Source organism: Coenobita brevimanus, chromosome 20 (genome assembly GCF_032717465.1).
Source record: "Coenobita brevimanus isolate Jiangsu-jjx chromosome 20, ASM3271746v2, whole genome shotgun sequence".
NCBI lineage: Eukaryota > Metazoa > Arthropoda > Malacostraca > Decapoda > Coenobitidae > Coenobita > Coenobita brevimanus.
In genome coordinates this window covers 18,502,675-18,515,174 of record NC_136973.1, presented here as the reverse complement: position 1 = coordinate 18,515,174, position 12,500 = coordinate 18,502,675, and the positions used below count along the sequence as shown (strand labels likewise).

Genomic DNA, 12,500 nt, shown 5'->3' with positions numbered 1-12,500 from the left:
GTGTGTGTGTGTGTGTGTGTGTGTGTGTGTGTGTGTGTGTGTGTGTGTGTGTGTGTGTGTGTGTGTGTGTGTGTGTTAGAGGGAGAGGGGTAAAATATTGCGTGAAAAGTTTGTGTGTGTGTGTGTGTGTGTGTGTGTGTGTGTGTGTGTGTGTGTGTGTGTGTGTGTGTGTGTGTGTGTGTGTGTGTGTGTGTGTGTGTAGTAAGGCCAATTTTATCCAACAAACTCTTTCACTCTTTTCTTGTCTGGAATATTTTCCAACCTCCCTTTCTCCATGCTCTCTCTCTCTCTCTCTCTCTCTCTCTCTCTCTCTCTCTCTCTCTCTCTCTCTCTCTCTCTCTCTCATTGCTTCTACATTCTGATGTTTCTCATTCTGTAGTTTCTCTCTTACAGGTCACGTCCTTCACTTTTCCTGCCTCTACTTTAGAACAATCTTTCTATTTTTCCTTCTTTCTTATTCTTCTTTTCTTTGGCGGAACTTACTCAAAAATTCTTCGATCTGGTGACTTTTTTTTTTTTCATTTTTCCACAACTACTCGATTTTTATAGCTTAAACGAAGCCTCTAAAATTGTAGGGTTCAATAATGGCTTTGGTCAATATTCTTATTGGGTAAGGAGGTTCCCTAACACCTCTTCCTTACCGATTTATTTTGGGATATGTTTAGTTAATATTCTTTCGCACGTTACCTATGTAGGGTAAGGCAATGTTAGAAGATTTTTTATATAACAGATAATGGGACAGTAAGGTGTAGTAATCGAAATAAATCGCTTAGGAAAAGGTGTTAGGGAGCTTCCTTAGCCGCGGTGAATGCTGGTCTGTATCTGATTATTAATGCCCTCTCCTCTGGACTATCTCCCCTAAAATCAATGGCTTTAAGATACCTAAAAGTCAAGGGATTTATTTAGGTTATATCCAAGAGCTGGAACATAAAACCCCTCCTCTAAAGGCATTATAATCCCTCTAGAAATCTCCCTTTCTCTCGGAATCTTTCTTCTAATATGAGTGACTTGAGAGAGAGAGAGAGAGTTAAGGATTGTTATATCTCATTTCTCTATTTCAACAACTCTCTTCTGAACGTACCATAACCCTCTACCTTCTACACACACACACACACACACACACACACACACACACACACACACACACACACACACACAGCATTCTCATTTCCCTTCATCTCACTCACCTGCCTCACCTCTCACCCCACATCTTTTCCTCTCATCTCCACCTCCTCCTTCACCGCCAAATATCCTGCCACCAGACCAACACATCTTCGTCCTTTCGCAAAACTAAGGAAAAACAATCCATTCTTTTCCCATCGCCTTTTCCAATCCCAGTGCGGAAGTGACCTGCAGTGTATCTCCTCTTTGGGTACGTTTTCTTTTTCCCAGGTGAGCCTCCGCCACTCCATTCCACAGGGAGGGCAGAGAAAGGCTGTCCCATCTTTCATCCTGGGATTTTATGCGTCCTTCAGCTAACTACACGTCATTCACTTTTACCTGGCCCAGATTTTCGTACACTGCTGATTATTTCCCGTAGCTCGGTGGCAGAAAAAGACAATGCTATGGCTCTACATCCTTTCCACGGAAATTCTTCGTGACTATACTCTTTTCACTCCAACTTGGCCCAAATTTTCGTCCCTTTGAAGCTTATTTCGCCAAGCTCTGCGGCAGGAAGAAACAATGCTGCCGCTGTACATACTCTCATAGCACTTCTTTGTGACTAGCATTATAAACTATAGTCGCGGCGCACGACTCTGAGGTCATTATCGTACCCTGGAAACCTACCATTCAAAAGTGCGTCCTATTTCGTATCATATTATACACGAATCATATTATTATGCACGAATATATTATACAGCACACGACTATTATTATACACGAACATATTATACACGAATCACTTGCATCTCATGTTATACACGAAATGGGACGCACTTTTGAATGGTAGGTTGCCAGGGTACGATAATGACAACCTCAGAGTCGTGCGCCATGACTATAGTGTCAATGTATGCTTGTTACTCAGCATTCAAGATGGAGAGATGGGAATTTTAGGCCAAGTTAGAGTAAAGAGAGCATAGCATCATGTTCTAGTGTTAATCTATTTTCTGAACTCAACATTCTAGACAGAGAGAGGGTAATTTTAGGCCAGGATTGAATATACAAAATAGCTCATGACCTTTGGAACCGACTCATGCATATTATGAGGCATTTCTTGCAATATTAATACAGGTAAAGGGATATAGCTATTCCCTTTTTGCTCCAACTTGGCCCAAAATTACCATCTCCAGCTTCAACTCAGTTGTAACAATAGATTAACAATAAACCATAATACTAATCACGAGTAAGTGCTATGGAAAGGAAGTAAAGCCGTAGTATTGTCTTTTTCAGCCACTAAGTTACCTACTGCCTTTTCCTAAGCGATCTGATTTAGTTATGGCACCTTACTATCCTCTTCTGTGTTACATAAATCCTTCCAATGTCATTATCCTCTACATAAACATCTTAGAAAAGAATATTAACCAAACTTATCTAAAATAAATAGCTAAGGAAGAGGTGTCAGGGAGCCTTCTTAGTTCTTACCCTACGAGAATACAGATCCAGAACACTGATGCCCTTACTCTCGTCGTGTGAGGAAGCTCCCTAACACCTTTTCCTGAGCGACATGTTTAACACACCTTACTATCCTATTCTGTATAACGCAAATAATTCTAATATCACCATACTCTGCATAAATAACGTACAAAATTACATCAACTATGGATATCCTATAATAAATCTCTTAGAGGTAATAGCCTCCTCAAGCTACAGGAACACGGCTCTCTCTCTCTCTCTCTCTCTCTCTCTCTCTCTCTCTACCATTAACACCTTCAATACAGTACAGGTATTGCGGAAAAAAATTATGAACAATACAGACGCACGTGAAGTATTTTCTTGCGTCACTCAGTCTCAGCATTAATCTTTGACATGCATTTCGAAAAAACAAAAAAAAAAGGAATTACATTAACTGCTTTGTATTCAGCGGCGAATATTTACACGTTGGTCCTAAAAACTGTACAAGCTGCTTCTCACTGTTTTTCTATACTCTGCTCATTTCAGCTTGGCCTAAAATTGCCATCTCTCCATCTTGAATGCTGAGCTATAACACTGGAGTATGGTGCCAGTCACGAAGAAGTGCTATGAAAGCATGCAAGGACGAAAATCTGGGCCAAGGTAAAGTGAATGAATTATAGCATCACGTACGTATGGCTATATTTCCAGTATAAAACAAGGCTGATTAGAAAGGACACACACACACACACACACACACACACACACACACACACAATCACTGCACTCCTGTACGATACTAACACTTTCAGTCCAACCAAAATTCCTGAGTTAAAAAAAAAAAAAAATAATAGTATAATCTCTGTTGCTCTCAATAATTGTCAAACTTGCCCCATCACCAAATCCCTGTGAAAATGCAGTGAGCCTGAGAACCCGAGCCGCTGTGGGATTAAAGAAAAGTTTAGGAGTGTTGTTGGTAAGCTGGGGTGGTGCTGGATGTTATAGTCTCCCCTCCACATGCTTCTCTTAATTATTGTTTTGTTTCTACGTCTATTCTGTCTATTCCCAGACGCCTTAATCCTGTAAGGGATGGCCACAGATATATCTCCTCCACTTTGTCTTGTCCTCTGCGATTAGACTGCCCTCCCTGCAACTCACACCCCCCTCTCTCATATATTTCTCCATCGCTCCATCTCATCCTCGGTTCCCCCCTCCTCTCCCCTTCCACCTCATTCACATGCACTCCTCTGGTCTGTCTGTCATTCCCCATCCTCTCCACATGGCTAAACCATCTCAAAGTAGGTTTTTTCAACAGTCATTCACATCCACATCAACACCACAACACAACTTTACTTCCTCATTTGTCTGTCTGCTTCCTTATTTGTCTATTTACTAATGTTTATTCCATTTTCCACAACATGAGATAATTTGGGGGTACTCTTTTCAGACAATTTTAGTTTCTAGTGAAGATAAACATCCATCCTATCCAACCTTTTCATCGATTACCATCATTACATATATTCACTGAACCAATATATAAAGCGTAGAAGCATCGGATGTGTTTGTGTTAGGTAGGAGTGAAAAAACGAAAACACACATTTTTCTTCACACCTCTCCCATGGCAGTCGGCGAGGGCAGAAAATCTAAGGGATACCAACAGACTTTATATTTATCACTCCGACTCTGAATAATCACTTCCGATCCCTTTTCAGCCATATATTATCAATGTGGACAAAATTGATCACGAAAGTTAGTAAATTAAATTGATAAAGGGGAAGTTTCTGAGCAAATGCAACCAAAACCATGTAAAACATACCTAAGAATTTTGGTTCAAGTAAGCATAGGCTGTGAATAGATATTTTTGCATAAGTGGGAGGGCCTTACCTGACTGAAAAGTGAATAAATTTTGTGACCGTGCCTGTCTATCTATTCATCTTGTGTGCCTTTTTGTCTTTCTGTCTGATTGTCTGCCTTGTCTGTCTGTCTGCCTCTAGTATGTGTTCTCTCTCTCTCTCTCTCTCTATTAGTAAGAGCCACCCCTCGCCGTACAACCCGACTACCATCTTTCTGTTTGTTGTTAAGAAAGATTGAGAAGAGAAAAAAGGTCATCACAGTACGCTGACCTTTACCTGACACAAATGGACAATCCCATATTTTACCTATACTCTTCTCACCCTAACTTGGCCTAAAACTGCCATCTCTCCATCTTGAATGCTGAGTTCCTACAGTACATGCAAATTAACACTAGAATACGATGCTAGTCACGAGGAGGTGCTATGGAGAGGATGTAGAACAGCAGCATTATATTCTGCCTCTGAGCTACATGATAAACCTGAAAAAAAAAAACGAAAATCTGAGCCAAGTTAAGGTGAAAAAACTGTAGTCAGATGTCGATGCGAGATAATCAAAGGATTTTTATTCGTCAGGTACTGAGGAACCTAATGCCTCGCGTCCGAAAAAGTTTGGTGAGCGACTGACGGACAGGGTCGACCTTAAAAATGCTTGTGTAGCTAAAAATATCAGAGTAATTTTAGTTAGAATACTATGAGCCTAATCCTCCCCCTTCCGCTCTCTCTCTCTCTCTCTCTCTCTCTCTCTCTCTCTCTCACACACACACACACACACACACACACACACACATTATAATACGTTCCCTGAATCAAAGAGTAAAAAATTGCTAATGCTACACTATATTACCCTCGTGATGTACTGTATGTAACTTGGTCTGTTAAGCATTTTATATTCTTAGCAAATTCTCTCTCTCTCTCTCTCTCTCTCTCTCTCTCTCTCTCACACACACACACACACACACACACACACATATTGACTAGTTAACCTATTTCGTTAGCATATCGTTGTCATCCTCTCTCTCTCTCTCTCTCTCTCTCTCTCTCTTAGTCCTTTCGTTAGCATATCCTTGTCATCCCCTGCCTCTCTCTCTCTCTCTCTCTCTCTCTCTCTCTCTCTCTCTCTCTCTCTCTCTTAGTCCTTTCGTTAGCATATCCTTGTCATCCCCTGCCTCTCTCTCTCTCTCTCTCTCTCTCTTAGTCCTTTCGTTAGCATATCCTTGTCATCCCCTGCCTCTCTCTCTCTCTCTCTTAGTCCTTTCGTTAGTATATCCTTGTCATCCCCCGGTTCACTTTCTCTCTCTCTCTCTCTCTCTCTCTCTCACACACACACACACACACACACACACACACCCTCGCTGGTGCAGTGGTAACGTTCTCGCTTGCCAACTGGTGGACGGGAGTTTGCGCCTCGCTCAGGTTGCGAAAAGTTTCACTGACGAAGTGGGTGGTTACTGTCCCCCTTGAGCAAGGGGACGGGTGTGTGCGTGTGTGAAGGTCACAGCCTTGCCCTTAGATCGGACTATATGAGCTCTCAGCTCCCTTCCGGGAGGGTAAAAGCTGACGATCACGACCATCAAGTGATCCTGACCGACCCGGTGAATTACACACACACACACACACACACACACACACACACACACACACACACACTCATAGACTAGTTATTTCGTTACCATATCGTTGTCATCCAGAGACTCTCTCTCTCTCTCTCTCTCTCTCTCACATACACCACACACACACACACACACACACACACACACACACACACACACACACACACACATACACACACTCATAGACTAGTTATTTCATTACCATATCGCTGTCATCCTCTCGCGCTCTCTCTCTCTCTCTCTCTCTCTCTCTCTCTCTCTCTCTCTCACCACGTACCGTCTTGGTGTGCCGCGTGCACCTGCAGCAGCTTAAGGTTGGGTGGTGCATCTTCAGCCAGCAGGAGGCAATAACGGGGCTCTGAGAACTGTAGTGGCCCCCCTGCACCAGACACCAGGCGAGTGGCTGTGGGGCAGAGACGGAGAGTTAGAGAAACGGACACACAGATGGTTACACAGATGGTAGAGCGATACAATGGTGTGGGTGAAGACAGGTGGCTGAGGGGTTGAGGGATTGAGAGTTAGAGAAACGAGTATACAGATGGTTACACAGATGGAAGAGCGACACATAGGTAAGGGTATAGACAGGTGGCTGATGAGAAGACGGAAAGACACAATGATGACTGGATGGTTAGGTTGATGGAGGGAGAATACATAAGCAGGGTGCAGAAGGGTGACTGAGGGAGAAACAAAAAGACGCTTAGAGGGATGGTCAGCCAGATGGAATGTATATAGATATAGTGATACATGGGTACATATAGAGACATATCTATTTCTAGAGGCCCTCCTCCTTCAGCCACTTGGCGGTTGACTGAGGGGAGAGACTAGGAGTGTACATGTACTCATGCATAAGTAGACAGACAGATAGATAAATATAGACAGAGAGATATAGATAGATAAGCTCACTGTTACATCTGTATCTCTTTACTATCGCTACTTCAACAATCACTGCTCTTCTGAACTGTCTCCTTGCGTTCCCCTTCATTTAGTCCTGCGCGTAGCACCCGTCTGGCAACAAACTCTCATCCCTTCTCTGCCCGACTCTCTAATGCACGAACTAATCGTTACTCCCAGTCCTTCATGTATGCAACAGATCAACTCTGGAACTGTCTTACTCTGTATTTCCTACTGCCAATGACCTCCAGAGTTTAAAATGCATTGTGTCCAGGCATCTCGAAATGAATGGATCTTGAATTTCGGTCTCTCTCTCTCTAAAAAAAAAAAAAAAAAAAAAAAATCCAAAGAAAAAAAAATCGACATCTGATGGAAGGGTTTGGGAGAGGCGGTGGCCGAGTCGGTAGAGGGATGATCTGCTGTCCTAATGATCGCGAGTTCGAGTACCGGCTACGGCTATGGACAGTATAATAATTTGAACTTTGCTAAATTAGACACTACTGATCTACCGTAAGACTCACCGACTTGTAAAAACACCCTGGCTAATACCAGTACACCAGTCCTGTGTGTATTCAATATGGACGGTGGGTGTTAGCGCCAAAGCGGTGACATGTGGAGGCGTGCAATAGGCAGGAGGACTACCAGGCCTTAGGTAACTCTTTCCTTTGCTGATTAATATTCCTAAGCCGATATGGGGATGCTTTGTATGTTTCTTTCTCCATATATATATTTCATGATGGTGGTGGTGGTGGTGGTGGTGGTGGTGGTGATGATGATGATGATGATGATGATGATGACGATGACGACGACGACGACGACGACGATGATGATGATGATGATGATGATGAGACGCCCAGAGTCGGAAGCATTAAAAATAAGAAAAGCATGCCTGATATAAATGTTTCAATAAATGAATTAAGCAATAAATAACGTGCAATTAAGTAGGGGTAATTGAGGTTACTGATCGTGAGGGAGATTATCTGGTGGGGGGGTAATAGCAGCTGATTAATGATGAGAGGCAGTTAGCTTGTTATTATCCCTGCTTCTTAGATAGAGACGAGAACTTCATCTGATATTTAACTTATTGCAATTCTCCCTTGCCTTTGTGGTTAATATTTACATGGAAGATATGATAGGGTTTCTATGTTTCTATGTACGTAGGCATTTCTTTAATAATAATAATAATAATAATATAATAACACCTATACTACTACTACTACTACTACCACTACTAGTATCACTAGTAGACGTAATAATAAAAATAATAATAATAATAATAATAATAATAATAATAATTATTATTATTATTATTATTATTTTAATAATAATAATAATAACAAAAATAACGATAACAAGAACAACCTGCAGACTATGGCAGCAAGGCTTTTTAAATATACTTGACATTCTCACAATCACTCCCAGGCCAACAGGTCAACCAAACCCGGGTTAACGGCCGTTTCATTGACCCCTGAACACACTTTTATAACTAAGCATTTGTGTGTGGCAGCCAGTCACAGAGCTGCCCCACCCCAATTTATTTCCTCTCTCTCTCTCTCTCTCTCTCTCTCTCTCTCTCTCTCTCTCTGTGGGTGGGTGGGTGGGTGAGTAGGTGGGTGTGCGTCTGTCCCTTTCTGTGTGTGTGTGTGTGTGTGTGTGTGTGTGTGTCTGGGTGGGTGTGGGTGGGTGGGTGAGTAGGTTTGTGTGCGTCTGTCCCCTTCTGTGTGTGTGTGTGTGTGTGTGTGTGTGTGTGTGTGTGTTCTCTCTCTCTCTCTCTCTCTCTCTGTGGGGGGGGGTGCGTCTGTCCGTGTGTGTGTGTGGGTGGGTGAGTGGGTGGACGTGTGGGTCTGTCTGTCTGTCTGTCTGTCTCTCTCTCTCTCTCTCTCTCTCTCTCTGTATGTGCGTGTGTGTAATCTCAGGCCACACAACTGCTGTCAGTCTGTCAATCACTGTTATAGCAGCGTTAATGAGGTCTGATTTACTCCCTCATTACCTATTACACCACACCTCACCCACCTCTATGCCCCAGGGGGTGTGGGGGGGAGAGGAGGACGGGTAGGGGAGAGAAGGAGGGGTTGGAGCAGGGTTGGCATTGATTAAATCAAATTGAGTTTATCATGTGATTAAATCACTGATTTTATTGCTAAAAAAAAGTCATGATTTTTTATTTTTTTATTTTTTATCTAAAAGTTAACAAAAAAAAAATCTGAAGGTTTATAAAAGCTGTGCAACACTGTGTTGGCATTCATTTATTCAGATACTTAAGCATTAAGTTAGCAGATTTTGGAGAATGGTGCCATTAGAAATTGCTGCATTGTATGACAGAAAATATATTTTTACATTTGTGTAACTAAGTATTGAAATTATTTGTACAGTCGGCCTAAGAAGTGACGGCAGAGTATCCAGAAATTTTCGGTCAGCGGCAGTGCACATACTCTTCCTTATATCTCTACGAGGTGAAACCTAATACGTTAAATTGTTACAAAAAACAATCAATCAATGCCAAAGTACCTGTATATTTCAAAATTGTAGGAAGCAGTTCGTTAGTTACGATAATAGGAAATCCTAATCGGAATTAATTGAAATTTCACAACTATCGCTCAGGGACAGTCAGGAATAATTTGCGGAGTTCAAATCTAGTATGGTAACACGCAATAATTTTTTAGTAGCGTAAGACTGAACAAAAGGGAGCTTCAATAAACAATAAAAATTAGTATTAATTAATATTTATAAAATAATTTCCGTTACAATACCAGGGAATAATTTAAAGTCGTTTATTTCCGTTTCCAATGTCTCCATGGACGACGACAGAAAGCGGGAAGGCGGCGTAAGCCAGTAAGTTATTTTAAATGTTTCGATCAACACCCACGAAAAGAGATAACAATTACTCAAAGACATGCAGTTATTTCACTGCCTTTGGCCAGTTTTCCATCAAGAAAAATCTCTGGATTATTTAATATAAGCCAGAGGGCTGTCGGTGAAAGAAGTATAAAAAAAGAACCTCGATGTTTACCTAGAGTCGGAGCTCCTTGCAGAATGCCAACTTGTCATAGTCTGATATCCTCAGTGCATAATCGATTAGCAAGAGTAGTAAAATGCAGAGGTTCATAAACAAATCATTGAGTTCAAAACTTCCAAATCAGCATTATCTGTTCAGCAGGACATTGCAGTTTATCTAAAAAGACAGATATTAAGATTAAAAGATGGAGTAAAGAGAGCGTGATTTTGCATTGCAAGAGTTTATGAACTCATGTTTTGGTCTGGTTTATTGCCGAGTGTAAGAGAAAAAGGCAGAATCTGTCATACCTTCTTACAACCAATAATAATTTTGCATCAGTTGGGAATAAAGTTGCTAATTATAATTATTATTGGAGAGAGGAAGACGGAATAAAAGGCAGTATGGTCTTGCTGCTACCGCAGGTAGGGCATCATTACGAAGAATAATTTCATTGTTATGGCACCCCTATTGTTGCTGTATCATCATCATAGCATTTGAAAATAAGGTAGTGTATTGCAGTCACTAGAATTTTCCTTAACTGGTCTTCAAAACAAGAGCATCTGTATTTGAAATCCTGGGAAACAAATCAGCAACACGGAGTTGTAGGCCTACTGCCCACCGCGCGCGGAGTAATACATTTCACATTCATTCAAATCGGGAAAGGTAACTAAGTGTTAACTGCTAATATCACTGCCTCCTGTTATTCATTTTACATCATTCTTAGCGCAATATAATATAAAATTCATTTAATATGACCTGATGAAGGCATTGAATGTTTACCTTATATTCACTGTTTTCATTGAACGTACGGCAGTGCAGAGTGACCGAAGCAATCTGAAACTCTGCCATCACTTCTTGGGGTGACTGTACATCTGAAATAATAAGCCAAAAAGCAACTCTTTGAAATATAGCACTATATTGTAGCTAATACAATGACTAGTGTAGTTCACGTCAAAAATTTCTCCAATTTCTCAGGAGTTTGTCCTAACTTTGCAGTCTATATTTCAAAAACCCAAGCCATAAGACTAGGTAGGCTATGCTTGGTCACTTAAGGCCATGTCATGATAATACCAGCTTAAGATTTTTCTGTGTGGTAACATACTCAGCTTTGGAATATGCTGTCTGTATTACCACTGGCAACTCAGCCTTAACCAGTAGTGTACAGACAGGACTAGAACAGCTGTGTATCTGGATTTTGGGCAGTGGCTTTCTGCCTGAACCATCAGTGGATTGACAGGACATGAAGTGTACAGTATTCAGTATACTACTTTTGAAATATTACCTATTTGATAAACAGAAAAATCATATTTAAAAAAAATCAAATCTATCTATTCTATCTATATACCTAGGCTGCTTCCCCCAAGGAAAGGGAGGTAGCCGAGACAGGACGACTCACTCTCCATTTACTCATCCATTCAAACACATTCATTCGCATCTTAGCCCCAAAGGGGAGAACGGACAGATCCTCACCGCACCACACCGCACAAGGGTCAACTGGGCAATGCAATCAGTGACATCCGCAGCAGGGCCCGACAGCAGAACTGGTTTACCCCTGCCACATCATAACAGACCCCTTACCCGCACCTGATTTTTTTATTTTTTATTTAAAAAATAAAAAAAATCACCAACCCTGGGCTGGAGAGAGGAGGAGGGGTTGGGGAGAGAAAGAGGAGTTGGGGAGAGGAGGAAGGGTGGGGGATAGGAGAAAGAGTAGGGGAAAGGAGGATGGGTAGAGGAAGAGGAGGGGAAAGGAGGATGGGTAGAGGAGGAGGAGGGATTGGAGAGAGGAGGAAGGGTATGGAAGAGGAGGAGGGGTTTGGGGAGAGGAGGAGGGGTTGGGGAGAGGAGGTGGGGTTCGAGGAGAGGAGGTGGGGTTCGAGGAGAGAAGGGGTAGGGGGGAGGAGGAGGGGTAGGGGGAGGAGGAGGGGTAGGGGGGAGAAGGAGGGGTAGGGGGAGGAGGAGGGGAGGGGGAGAGGGATTGGGAGGGGGGAGGGAACGGGAGGAGGAGAGGGGCAGGGAACGGGAGGAGGAGAGGGAGAGGGGAAAGGAGGAGGGGTTGGGGAGAGGAGGAGGGGTTGGGGAGAGGAGGAGGGGTTGGGGAGAGGAGGAGGGGTTGGGAGAGGAGGAGGGGTTGGGGAGAGGAGGAGGGGTTGGGGAGAGGAGAAAGGATTGGGGAGAGAAGGAGGGGTTGGGGAGAGGAGAAAAGGTAGGGCAGAGGAGGAGGAGTTGGGGAAAGGAGGAGGAGTTGGGGAGAGGAGGAGGAGTTGGGGAGAGGAGGAGGGGTAGGGGAGAGGAGGAGGGGTTGGGGAGAGGAAGAGGGGTTGGGGAGAGAAGTTGGGGATGGGGAGAGAAGGAGGAGTTGCGGATAGGAAGAGGGGTCGGGGAGAGGAGAAATGAGAAGGGGAGAGGAGGAGGAGGGGTAGAGGGAGAGGAGGAGGGGTTGGGGAGAGGAGGATGGGCTTAGGGAGAGGAGGAGGGGTTGGGGAGAGGAGGAGGGGTTTGGGGAGAAGAGGAGGGGTTGGGGAGAGGAGGAGGAGGGGTTTGGTCAGAGTCGAAGGGGTTGGGAAGGGGAGAAGGGATTGAGGAGAGAAGTTGGGGTTG

The 12,500-nt window shown here is 43.1% G+C and overlaps 1 protein-coding gene across 1 annotated transcript in view; it reads right to left on the bottom strand.

Moving 5' to 3' along the window:
- The window catches only part of LOC145391921 (uncharacterized), a 216,960-nt gene that overhangs the window by 173,774 nt on the left and 30,686 nt on the right, over positions 1-12,500 (bottom strand). The window contains exon 2 of the mRNA XM_080266412.1: positions 6,291-6,508. Within this exon, the coding sequence (XP_080122538.1) occupies positions 6,291-6,508 (218 nt within the window). The remainder of the gene's footprint in view (positions 1-6,290; positions 6,509-12,500) is intronic.